Below are 12,971 nucleotides of genomic sequence, written 5' to 3' on the forward strand. Positions count from 1 at the left end.
GATATTCTGGTTATTCATATTCTTTTCTAATCACACTCATTACTCTTCTGATAGTTATTCTTTTTATATTTTTTTTCTTTTCTTTTGGTAAAGTTGCTTTATCTTTTTCAAAAAAAAAATGTTTTCTCTGTCTTTGTTGAACAGTGATGGGTTCGTTGGAGCATTCCTTGTCAAGCTTGTCCATTTATGGTTCTCTTAAGGCAGATGGAGAAAGTTTTGAACAAGGCATTAGAAAGCAGGGCTATGGAAGCTTAGATAGTTCAAGTGGAAGCCCTGGGGGTGGATCTGGTGGAACTATCCTTTTATTTTTGCGTGCACTGGCCCTTGGAGACAATGCTGTTATTTCAAGTGTTGGAGGACAAGGTAGTCAAAATGGTAGTGGAGGTGGTGGTGGCGGTAGGATTCACTTTGATTGGTCTGACATTCTGACAGGTGATGAGTATCAGCCCATAGCAAGCATCAAAGGAAGCATATGCACAGGGTCTGTATCTAATCAACACTTCGGCATTATGTTTTTATGAAGTATTTTTCACACTTAAATTTGTCTCATTTCCTTGAATCCTGGACAGGAAAAGGCATCAAATGTGCTTTTTCATGAACTTGCAGGAAACAAACTGACCTGTCTTCATTTACTTTTATAGTTTGCCATATGTTTTAAATGTATGTAATCATTTGCAATTTCTGATCATATGGTGTGCCATCTTATGCTTCCCATAATTTTTACTCGCAATTTTTTTTTTCTCTTTTATTCTATGTGTTAAGTTGCATTATGTTTGTGTATTAGGATCTATAATTTTACATTGTAGGAGAGCTACAATGAACAAATAAATTTTGAGTCTTATTGGAATTATGTGTGTCATCTTCCTTTATTTTCTTTTTCTTTCTTTTTTTTTTTCTATCTTTTTGTATGAGGTGTGTGTGAGACGCATGAGGCGTATGCCTCTAGCACGCCTCATGAAAAAGGTGTATGAGGTGTATGCCTCAGAGGTATCAATGCCTTTGGTATACACCTCAGGGTGTTTTGGGGGCACCTCACCTAAAGGTGTGCCTCCAAGCATGTGCCTCCTACGCCTTTTTAAAACATTGGGTTGGTCAGTTGTCCCTGGTGATGATTTGGGGCATATGTAATCAACTCTAACTAATAGATAACTTGGTTATCAACCATAGGATAGCTTTCATACAGGTCTCTTTTTATCCTTTTGGACCAATCTTGAGAGTCAAATTGAAGCAAGATTGCAAGAATCAAAGAATATGGTGGCAAAATAGGTTTTGGTAAGCAGTAATTTCAAGAAAGAAGAAATTTTCTAGCAAGAACTTCTGAGAAATCAAGAGGATTCAAGAAGATTGAAAGATACATAAGAACATCAAACAAGAATGCAAGGAATCAAGAAAAGAACCAAGAACAGTCTCAAAATTCAAGAAAGAGTGAAGAGAAATTAGATCTGAATTCAAGAAAGAGTGAAGAGAAATTAGATCTGAATTCAAGAAACAAGCAAGAAGGTTTAGATCTAACTCTAGGAGAAGAAGGGGAAAAGAAATAGAAACCCAAGAAAACCAATTCTTGCTCAACCTTAGGAACATAATGGTGGGTGATAGTGGGATGGCTGAAGAACAGCGGTCAATGACTGTGACAATACCAAAATATCATGAGAGAGATATGATACTTGGCCAAGGAAATGGGAACTACCTTGGCATGGGTTCAGAGGCAAATAGTCTGGCTGATGCTTTGTCCCAACAGAGGGTGAATAGGACTCAATTGTTTTGGGGACAAACACCTAATCAGTAATTGTGGTCATTAGGGAAATTATCAAAAAAAAATGCAATCATTAGGGAAAGGGGCAGGCAGAAGAAGCTAGACTACACTTTTGGGGTGCTTGGCATTAATTGCATTTAACTTATTCTTTCTCCAAAAATGAATAGAACTTTAGGATTACCATAAAAGCTTCAATTCTTGAATCTAAAAATTCATTGTTTATTGCATAAATCAATCACTGTATATTAGTAACAATGTGTTATGTCTTTGAGATTTCCAATTGAACAAGTAACCAAATATTGCTGGTCCACTTTAAGGTTCATGTTGTTAACCCAATGCACCTTACATGGTTCAGGGTTTAGTTCTACTTTCATATCTAGTTTCTTCATGATTCATCAGTTACTATGTTACTACATCTTCCACTATTTATCATCATGAGACGATTCTCCTTGGCATTATTAGGCATCTGAAAATTACTAGTTTGCTTCCAGTCTTCATTCTAGTAGTCGAACAAGACTATAATTTGTTTTAAATATTTGATGAGAAAAGACAGACAAAGATAGAAGAGAAGAAGGAGAGAAGAGAAGAGAAGGAGAGGAGAAGGAGGACTCGAAGATTGGGTTCAGAAAAGAAGTGAGAAAGCTAGCAATTGCCGCCCCTCTACTTGTATTTATATCCATATCCAACTAAATGCAAAAGGGCTGAATTACCCTTATTGCTTACATGACAAAAAATAAAACAAATTAATAATATAAGACTGAAATAACTACTAACTGACAAACTGAAATAACTAATATAACTACTAACTGTACGGACACAGTGGGGGTCCACATCAGTGTTCTCTACAATTCTCAACTACTGGTTGAGTATTGTAATAAAGGTCGCAATACTAGACATGGATCCTGGTCATCCTCATCTGTTTCAAAAACAACAACCTCTGTAAAATCAAATTCAGGTTCTATGACTTTGGTCTCAAGTATAAACAACCTCCTCTTGTAAACTAGTGAGAACAACTTTGTTTGGACATTGAGAAGAGAAAGTGACAAAATCTTTTGCAATAAAAGTATTGTAAATCCTTCCTAGAGTTAGTTGCAGCTGAATTTCCTACACTGTCTTGATTAACCACATACACAAATGGCCTAGTTGGAGAAGTTGAGGCAGGCTTTGAACATATAGAACCACATTGTACTTGAGTTGGATAGAGAATACAGTACTATTTAGGTGTAAAGGAATAAGCATGAATTGAAGGTTCACTTCTTCATATGGGCTGCTTTTAAGGGCAAAATTCCCACCAGTGATGTTTTGAGGGGAAAAAGGATATGATCCTTGTCAACCGCTGCTGTTTGTGTGGGGAGGATTAAGAAACTATCCAGCATCTCCTTGTTCATTGCACTTACTCTTACAAGATGAAGTTCCATCTTCCATGTTTTAAGACTGTTTGAGATGAGTTGGGTGATTCCCCAGACCTTGCCTCCCTAACGTCCTCTTGGTGAGGGCAGGCCTTCTCTAAGAGGGGTAAGGTGCTGTGGAAAGAGCTGCTCATGGTGTTTTGTTGGTGCAACTAGAAAGAGTGGAACAGCCGCCTGCTTGATGACCAAGCCTGTCTTCCAGAGAGTGTGCGCAATTGCTGAAAGCATCTTGTTCAAATGGGTTTCCATTAATCTTCTCTTAAGGGGTTTTCATTTTAGTCACTTCGTGGATCATTGGGGAGCTATTCTGTAGGATAATGATTTTACTGTGTAATGTTTTGCCTCTTGGCTCTTCCTTCTTTATAACCAGCCGCTGAGAAATCTCTCCCTCAGCAGTGCTTATTATATTTTCTTTAATGAAATCAACCATTTCTCAGAAAAGGTAGATCTTCTATGGGGATGCCCTTAATCTGGTAGACAACCTGAGTGGCATTAGACATCAAATATATATTGTCACTAGACTGTTCAGATGTAACTTTTTTTTTTGTGACTAACAGTAGATTCTTGTATCACATACAAAGCAGCCTTGCTGTTCAAGATACTTGAAGAGGTTGGCAAGATGATACTTCAACAGCCAATGGCTGACAGCATCAACAAAAACAATGATAAAGTGGGTTACAGATGTGCCCCTGTCCCCCATTCTAGATCTCTCTTGCTAACCCTCATCCTACTTTACTATCTGCTAGACTTTTGGAAGACATAGGAACCCAACTGAATGACCAGTTTGGATTGGAAGATAAAGTCAATGCTTCTCTGATTTGAGATCTTAAACACCAAGGTCCTTCAGCACTTGATTGTATGTCAGACCTTGTAGCCAAATGATGGAGCTTGCTGACATACTCTTCAATTCTCAATTTCTCATGGATCTTTGTTGTAACTGCAAAAGTTAAAGATGTATACAATATGTTTTCTAGGCATCAAGTGACTTTTTAGTTGGCATCATATCTTCCCACAACCTTACTTCAAATCCCTGTCTCCTCATAACCTCTGACTGTCTAAATGTCTAATCCACCAAATATGTGCTGTCTTCCTTGTTGTGATATCTTATCTTGTCTGTTTATTCTCAATATGAACCCCTGTTCCCTCATCTCTTTTCATCTATTCTTTTTATGTTCTATCATTTATATTCTAATTCTCTGTTACAGGTTTAATCAAGACCTTCTGTTTAGCATTTCTTCCAACTCTTCACAAGGCTCAAAATGTCTCCCATCTCTCTTAAAGATTTCTTGGTGTCAGATTTTCCCAATCATTTTCTCCTTGTTGTTTTGCAAGATCAACTGAGATCCCTGTGTCCAAACTCTTCAGAACCCTTTCAGATTAAATATTCCCAATTATTCTGAGTTTGCACACAAAATATCATAGAAAAATCCCATTCTTGCACATATTTTCTTTGTTCTTGAAAATTTATTTGTTCTGGCGAGAAACTTATAGATTTCTGTAATCTGTATCTGACCTAAAAGCCTTTATAGTCAAATTGCACATCTTTGATACTCCACCTAGCTGCCACAGCCCACAGGAACAACCCTTCTTACATCAACGAACCTCATTATGTTTCTGTAATTTCTGCATATTTGTGTCCAGTTTGTCTTTAATGTCAACCTTATTCTTTTTTTGTTTAAGTTTTAAGCTAAATCATGCAACTAGTGGTCTTTTTAAAGCATATGGATGCTGAGTTATTTGTTTTTATGACAGAGGAGGATTGGGGAGGAATAAAGGCCTTACGGGAGAAAATGGAACAGTTACTGGTAAGGCTTGCCCAAAAGGGCTTTATGGGATTTTTTGTGAGGTAACTTATGCAACTTTTTCCTCTCATGATACTCTTACAGTTATTAATTTAAACCGTTTTAGTCCTTCTATATCTCACTGGAACTGATGCATATGCAGTTGTGATCATAGTTGTCAAGGCGACGCCTAGGCGACAAGGCGCCCTTGGAGGATTGCCTCGCCCAGCCGCCAAGTAGTTTTGTGCACTATGTTATAAAATACTTTTATATTTTTAATTTTTTGACATTATAAAATAGGCATTATTAAACTAGAATATTCATTTTATGTGTTTATGTACTAATTTCTTTTTATTATTTTCTTATTTGTTAGAGTTTAATCAACACAAACATTTCTAACTGCTGTATTGAACCCATGGCTCAAAGTATCGACACACCTCTGTGTATCGGCAGAGGTGTATCAGTACTTATAAAGATACTCCCCCTATTTTTTTATTTCTTTGGTTTTCAATTTCATTTTTAAATATACATATATTATTATTTTAAAAACGGGTTCCCGGAAACACCTGTAAACATGTGTATTGGATTTGGGGCGCCAAAGATACAACACAATACACCCAATACAGGGCGTATCGTATCGAAGTTTTGATCCTTGCTTGAATCCTCAAAGATTTCAGAACCTGAACCAATAAGCAAGGGAAGAACTTAAAATTTTGTCTAATCAACATATTTTCTTCTTACAAATCTTCTTCTTCTTCCACCCTTTTCTTTTCTTCTTTTCCTATAACAAAAGTAGGGGTTCAGCTGCTATATTTTTTGAATTTTCTTTCCTTTGTTCCTTTTCTTCTCATTAAATGTTGATTTTCTAAACTTAAAACGTGAAATTTATACTTCTTTTATGAAAATTATGGATAATTATTAAGGAAAGATGGTTATGGAACCTAGGGAACTACCCTTGGATATATGTTTTTACTTAAAAAAAAATCCATCACCTAGGCAACTAGGCGACAAGGCGCCCCCTGTTGCCTAGCCTCACCTTGGCACCTTAAAAACTATGGTTGTGATAATTCATAACTCCAGGATTGGTCAGTGTTGTCAGGCTTGGATCAGTCGGAAAATGGAAAGCTCACTAGATTTTTACCAGTTTAACTGGAAATATAATTCTTCAGCCATGAAAACCATAAAAAATTAAGACCTGAAAAGATCACTGGGTCACTGATCTGCTAGTTCAACTGTCTGATCCATTCTTGACAACATTCATGACTTCTAGTTTTCTCCAGCTGAATTCTGGAAATTGCCATTGGAATTTATGTGACCCATACAGAACATTTACTAGTCCTATGTATCCCTTAATCTTTGGAAATATTATTGAATTGAAAGTTACATTCTTCCCTATGTACCACTAAATGTGTGCATTTATGCAGGCATTTATTTTCCTCATTTTTTGATTGTTTTATTTGCATCTATTTCCTAGAAGTATAGAAATCCCAAACAGGACTTATGCTACCAATAAAAACAGTTAGGATATAAACAGATAATGTTGGTGATAAAAGTTAGGGTAAAGCATATATGAAGCTTTCTAGTAAATATTTTTGTGTAGTTTGGATCTCTTCTCTTCTCAAAATTTCTTTTAGGATAAGTGAATTGTGTTACTGCAGGAATGCCCGGCTGGCACTTTTAAGAATGTTGTTGGGTCTGATAAAACTCTTTGTCATCAGTGCCCACCATATGAACTTCCACATCGTGCCATCTACATGAATGTTCGAGGTATCTCTAAAAATTTATGCTTTAATGTCTTTTGTTTACTGAATGGAAAATTTACAATGTTTTCAACTGAATATGGATTGCCTGGAAATATTAAATTTTATGGTTTTCACAACGTATTACTTACATCCTCCAAGAGGCAGCTGTTCTCCATTATTTATGACTTGTGAATCTACTATGATTTACAAAGAGAAAGAAAGAAGAGAAGATGGTGTGAAGAAGAAAATAGAGAGATTTGAGAGAAGTATGAGGCATTTGCTTCATTATCATTTTATTAACAGCAGGTTAATTAGAACCGAAATTTAAAGGATATCCTTTATAGCTTTAAGTACAAGGAGGGGCTATAATAATATTGTAAAACTCAGTACTGTTAACACCCCCTCCAGCTGTGTTTTATCAGTTGCCTTAGTCAATATTTCAGCTTGGTGATCACCAGTCTTCACAAAAGGTGGACAAATTTTCTTTGAAGCAACCTTCTCTTAAATAAATTGCTGGTCAACTTCAATGTATTTGGTTCTATCATGCTAGACTGGATTATGTGCTATACACATGGCAGCTTTATTTTCACAACATAAGTTCATTAGACTAACAACTGGATATTCCAACTCATGTAAAAGTCTGGATATCCCAACTCTTCAACCAAAGTAATCACAAGCCCTATGAGCCATTGCCCTATATTTAGCTTCAGCACTAGAATGAACCATCATTAACTACATTTTACTTATCCAAGTGAGTTCGGATTTCCTCCTCACAAAATTGGTCTTCACAACCACAGCCCTTGTAGCCACACACAGAAACATCTCTGTACTTGTATATTTTATTCAAGGGGAGATGTTCGCAATACACCGGTGCAAGGGCTATGAGGTGGGTGTGAAGACCAGTTTTGTGAGGTTAAATCCGATTTCTAACCAAGTGACTAGATTACCACCAACAAAGGAACTTCCTATCAACCACTAAGCTAGCCTATTTAGCATTAATCTACACTTTCACCTTAATATGGCCATTGTTTTTTGTAGTCAGTCATAGAATAACCTAGGATAGAAGAGAAGTGAGAGGAAGAGAAGAACAAAAGAAGGCAACATACAGAATGGGGAGAAAAGTTGAACGGGTTAGTAGTGGCTCCCATTTCACCCTAATATATTGATAAATATAAATAATTATAGTGATCCCTAGAAGAAAAGAAAATAACAGGAAACCCCCTATGCCTGAAATATTCATAAAAACACCCCTTACAACACGTCAACACTCCCCCTCAAGTTGGGTTGTAGATATCATGCATCAACTTGACACATATCTCTTGCTCTTCAATGAGCAGGGTATACAAAGTTCACCCCTTCTCTTGATTTTACAAAAGGTATACAAATTTCACCCCTTTCCACTCTTTCATGTATGAAGTGCTTATCAATCTCAATCCTGATTGTAGCCTTGTTATCACAGTATAATGATATAGGATCTGAATTCCACATGCCAAACTCAGTGAGGACGTTTTTCAACCACAAAAATTCAGCAACTCCTTGAGACATGGCTCTATACTCAACTTCCGCACTTGACTTTGCCACCACTACTTGTTCCTTACTCCAAGTGACTAAATTTCCTCTTACAAATGTGCAGTAACCAGTAGTGGATCCCCTATCATCAATAAAACCAGCCTAATTGGCATCAGTATAACCTTCACCTTTGTGTGACCATGCTTGGTAAAGAGGAGACTCCTACCAAGGTGTTTTTTCAAGTAAACTAGAATCCTCTAGTAGCGTTGAAGTTAGTGGGTCTAGGTGAGTGCATTTACTGGCTCAGAACACCTACAGAAAAAGCAATATCCAGTCTAGTCATGGAAAGATATTTGTTTTGAAGAATAAAGAGAAAAATTCATTAAAATAAAAGAAAAAGGCATAAGTACAACATAGGATGATAAGATATTACCTCAAGTCTTTTAGCAGCTCCATTAAACTCCCAAAGGCCTAAGAAAACCACTGCTTACACCCAAGGAAAACCCAATTAAGCCCACTACAAGACCCAATAAAACTATGACCACCAACCAGCCACACACGAGCCTTTCTGAAGCCCGCATCAGTCTTCATCTGTAAACTCATCCTCCCGATTTGAGTAACCCTCATCCCAATCCTTGCTCCCTTGATTAAAAGCTTTCTTCTTCTCTTTCTCTTCCTTTTTCGTTCTTTCAAATTTCTCAAAGGCCCTCCTGGAAAATTCTTTGCCACCCCAAAAAATACAGACCCAAGATTTTCCCAACCATCACCTCTTTGTCAACTAAATCCTGTATAGCCGCATCACTTGAGCCTTTTCCAACAACAACAGTATCCTGTGGCATCTTGATTCCACTAGATTCCGAATCAATGCCACCCACCTTGTTTTCCTGTTGATTCTTCATAGTAGGGGGAGGCTATGACTGAACTTGCAATGCCACCCTCCTTTGACCAGTTTCAGGAGTCCCATTACCTCTCACTCTTTTCCTTCTATAAACCCATTTGTATTTTTTTGTAGGTCCTGCCCCTGCTAAGCCTAGTTTTAGTCTTCAAAATACCTTTGTCACATGAACTATGTTGAGAGATCTCAGATTATGCGGTTTCTTGCTTATTAACCCATTACTTGATCCTCCTCATTCTCTTCCAGATTACTCCTTTGGCCCAAATGAGTCTCTAATACTAATGAATGTCACCCTCACAATTTCCAAGTTTATGACTTGGATCCATAGGAAAATCAGTTGGTTTACACCCTAATTTCCAAGTATCCTTCAACAAACCAAGGATATACTTCCTTTGGAAGATGAAGATACCCTTGTTAGATTGAGCAACTTCAATACCAAGGAAATATTTCAGAGGTCCAAGATCTTTAACTTTAAACTGTGAAGCCAGAGGCTTCTTCAACTCTTGATTTTCTTCCTCCTAGTTTCCTGTAATCACAATATTATCCACATGCACAATCAGAATAGCAACCAGCTTACCTCCTCTTTTCATAAACAATGTATGACTAGTTTGACACTGCACAAAACCAACCTATTGGACAACATTGTTGAACCTCTCAAACCATTCTCTAGGGATTGCTTTAGGCCATATAAGTATTTCTTCAAACAAAAGACCTTATCCTCACTGCCCTGCACCTGAAATCCAAGAGGTTGGACCATATATACTTCTTCAAGGTTACCATTCAAAAACACATTCTTCACATCCAATTGATGAAGATGCTAGGAGAAATTGATAGCAAGGGATAAGAGCACCTAGATAGACTTCATCTTGGCAACCAAAGCAAAAGTTTCATTATAATTCACACCATGTGTCTGTGAGAACCCCTTTCCTACCAGTCTCGCCTTATACCTTTAGACACACTACAAATAATAAAAATGAAGGCACGATAACTAGGAGACAAATGAGTTGTGGAAGCGAATAGAAATGGAAATAGGGCAGGATCAGGGAGGGGCACCCCCTCTCCATCCCTTCTCCATAGTCAATATGCTCTTCCCCATCCCCACCCCATCCCTGGTGGTGGGGCAGATTTGGGGCGAGGCAGCCATTCCTCATCAGGGACGGGTAATCCCCGAATTTTCCCCACCCCAAGGCAGCCACCTAAAAATAATCTAAATTATGAATATTTTATAAATAGGACTGGGAATTTTGGGGTATTTTAGGAATTGAATTATGGCAATTTGGGGGTACTTTAGAAATGGATTATGGGATCCTAAGATTTTAAGAATTTGGAGAAAACTTTGAGATATTTTAAAAATCAATATTAAATCTAGGCATATTTTACTAATTTACCATTGGGTTCGGGGCAAAAACATTTTCCCCGGTTTTATGGGGAAAATTTCTATCCCTAGAAGTGAAGAAGGAAATAGGGTACTTGGAATAAGTCCTACTACAAAGAGCAATGGGAAGGTCAATATCATAAGGAGAAGGTTAAGAGGTATTTGAAGGACGACTGGCATGAAGATTTGCCTCATGAGATCATGGTTTAAAATGTTGCGACATTTCAGTAATGTCGCCCAAAATATGTCAATGTCAAGACCTACTAGCAAAAACTCTTGAATTAAAAAAATACAAAGTGTCGGTTGATATTTTGATCACTTTGGTAAATGTTGCCTATGTTGTTCAGAAAAAACAAAAAAGAAGTATAATATTTTGAAATATTTCATCCAAATGTCAACAACTCAGCATATATTTGAAAATAGAGAATCAAATTTCATATCAAACAAAAAGAGAAAGAGAGATTAAACGGGAAAAAAAGAAGTTTTTAGTTTACTTACATGAAGCTGGAAGAACTATAACTTCAGGCTCGAATAGGCACAAGAGTAGCTTCTACCCTCAGTCATGCACTGAAATACCTTCTTTGAACAAGAAGCAGGATACTAGACATCTAAAACTCTAAAAAAATTGCTCTCATCTCACTTTCAAGTCTCGTCTCGGTTCAGGTATGCAATGCTATCCCTATTTTCCTCTCAGTGAATAACCATGAAAAATAAAGGGAAAAAAAAAATAGAAGATAAGGAGTTGAGGACTCGAGGTTGAGGAGAATGCTTGTCTTCATCTTCTATTTCTTCATCTTCATCTTCGGATTCCTGAAATTCTTGCAGTCATCACTATTTGCATTGCGTCGTTGCATCTTTTGTAATCTTCAAAATTTCAAGTTGAGGGTTCTAATGACCGATGAACCCTTAATCCTAAATGTTTAAGTTTATGTTATTAAAGACATGCTATAGTACATGATGGTCTATTAAAGTCTATAGGCCATCACAATAGCAAGCCTTTAAATGGAATCTTTAAAACATTACTACTATTGTACGGTGCAATAGGGTCTATTGTAATACTCCTAATAGAAAACTTATAGAAAGAATCTTTAATATATTATTATAGTCTTATTACAAGTATATGTAGGTCTATAGTAATATTGTAGACCCTCATTATAAAAGCTAATAAAAATGGAAAATTAATATTTAAAATAAAATATAAAGTATTCAGAAAAACAAAATTAAAAAACAAGTGATTAAACTAACTACTTATTAAAATAAAATAAAATATTTTTATAATAATAAAAATATTAAATGGTTTATATAATTTACAAGATTTAAAAAAAATATGATTTAGTGATGATATTGTAGACCCTCATTATAAAAGCAACAAAAAAATGAATAAATAATAAGAAAGTTAATATTTGAGATAAAATGTTCACAAAAATAAAAAATAGTGAGAGATATTTTTATAATAATAAAAATATTACTTAAACTAATTACTTATTAGAATAAAATAAAATGCATAGATAAAATATTTTTCTTAATAATAAAATATTAAATGGTCTATATAGTTTATATGATTTATTCTAACTATTTATTTAGAAGAAAATGATATGCATCATGGAAGATAATAGTCTAGAAAAGTGTATAAATGCTTATTTTATCATTTTACAGAATATAAGCATATTTCCACATATATCCTAGTTTTGAACCAAATTTCCTAGTTTCCTAAAGGAGATAAAAAATGCACTTGCATTGTTAAAGAAAATACATGCTTTATATTTGGCAACCTTAAGTCATAGAAAGTATGTCAAAGGCCCCAAATCCTTGATTTCAAGTTTCTTGGCAAGAATAACTTCACCTACTGGATGTATTTAGGAGATTGTTTGAGCCCATAGATAGCCTTTGTTTTTGTATTGTTTTTTTGGTTTTTTTTTTTTTATCAGTAAACATGAGCCCCTAGATAGACTTTCTCAACCTGCTTATCCATTTTTTATTACCAGTCAACTTAATCTCCATTGGCATTGATATGTAAACTTCTTCCTTAAGTTCAGCATTTAAAGAAGACATTTTTTACATCTATCTAGTACAATGGCCAGAGAGCCACTGATGCAGGAGGAGAAGAGTCAAAATTGGAATTTTTAGAATTTGTATGTATTTCCATGGGATCCAAGATAGGATCTGATTTTTCTAGTATGGATGGTTTGTGTTTAAAGTTTCAGAGTTATTAAATAAGTAGTTTAAGAGTTATTAAGTCTTCTTTGAGCTGAAATAGGATAGTAGAAATTTACTAAGTTTATATTTTTGAGACCTAGGATTCTTATGTCTACAGTCTTTAAATATGTATGGATGTTTTAAACAAGGATCAATGTAGTTTATTTGAATTGACTCAAAAAAAAAATGTAGCTTATTTGAACTCCTGCTTATGCTACTTATGATGAGTCATTCCCATGCCCTAGAGTGCTTCTAGGTATTCTTCGAGTGATTCTGTCTTTCCTCTATCTTTTTTTCTCACTGTTTTTTTT

The 12,971-nt window shown here is 35.8% G+C and overlaps 1 protein-coding gene across 5 annotated transcripts in view; it reads left to right on the forward strand.

The window, feature by feature from the left end:
- The window catches only part of LOC104604458 (uncharacterized), a 66,163-nt gene that overhangs the window by 45,392 nt on the left and 7,800 nt on the right, over positions 1-12,971 (forward strand). For all 5 annotated transcript variants that reach the window (XM_088889443.1, XM_010268790.3, XM_088889444.1 and 2 more), the window contains 3 exons: positions 145-481; positions 4,915-5,008; positions 6,602-6,710. In XM_088889443.1, coding sequence (XP_088745569.1) covers positions 145-481; positions 4,915-5,008; positions 6,602-6,710 — 540 coding nt within the window. The remainder of the gene's footprint in view (positions 1-144; positions 482-4,914; positions 5,009-6,601; positions 6,711-12,971) is intronic.

Source organism: Nelumbo nucifera, chromosome 6 (assembly GCF_055504915.1).
Source record: "Nelumbo nucifera cultivar China Antique chromosome 6, China Antique-T2T, whole genome shotgun sequence".
In the NCBI taxonomy this organism is placed as follows: domain Eukaryota; kingdom Viridiplantae; phylum Streptophyta; class Magnoliopsida; order Proteales; family Nelumbonaceae; genus Nelumbo; species Nelumbo nucifera.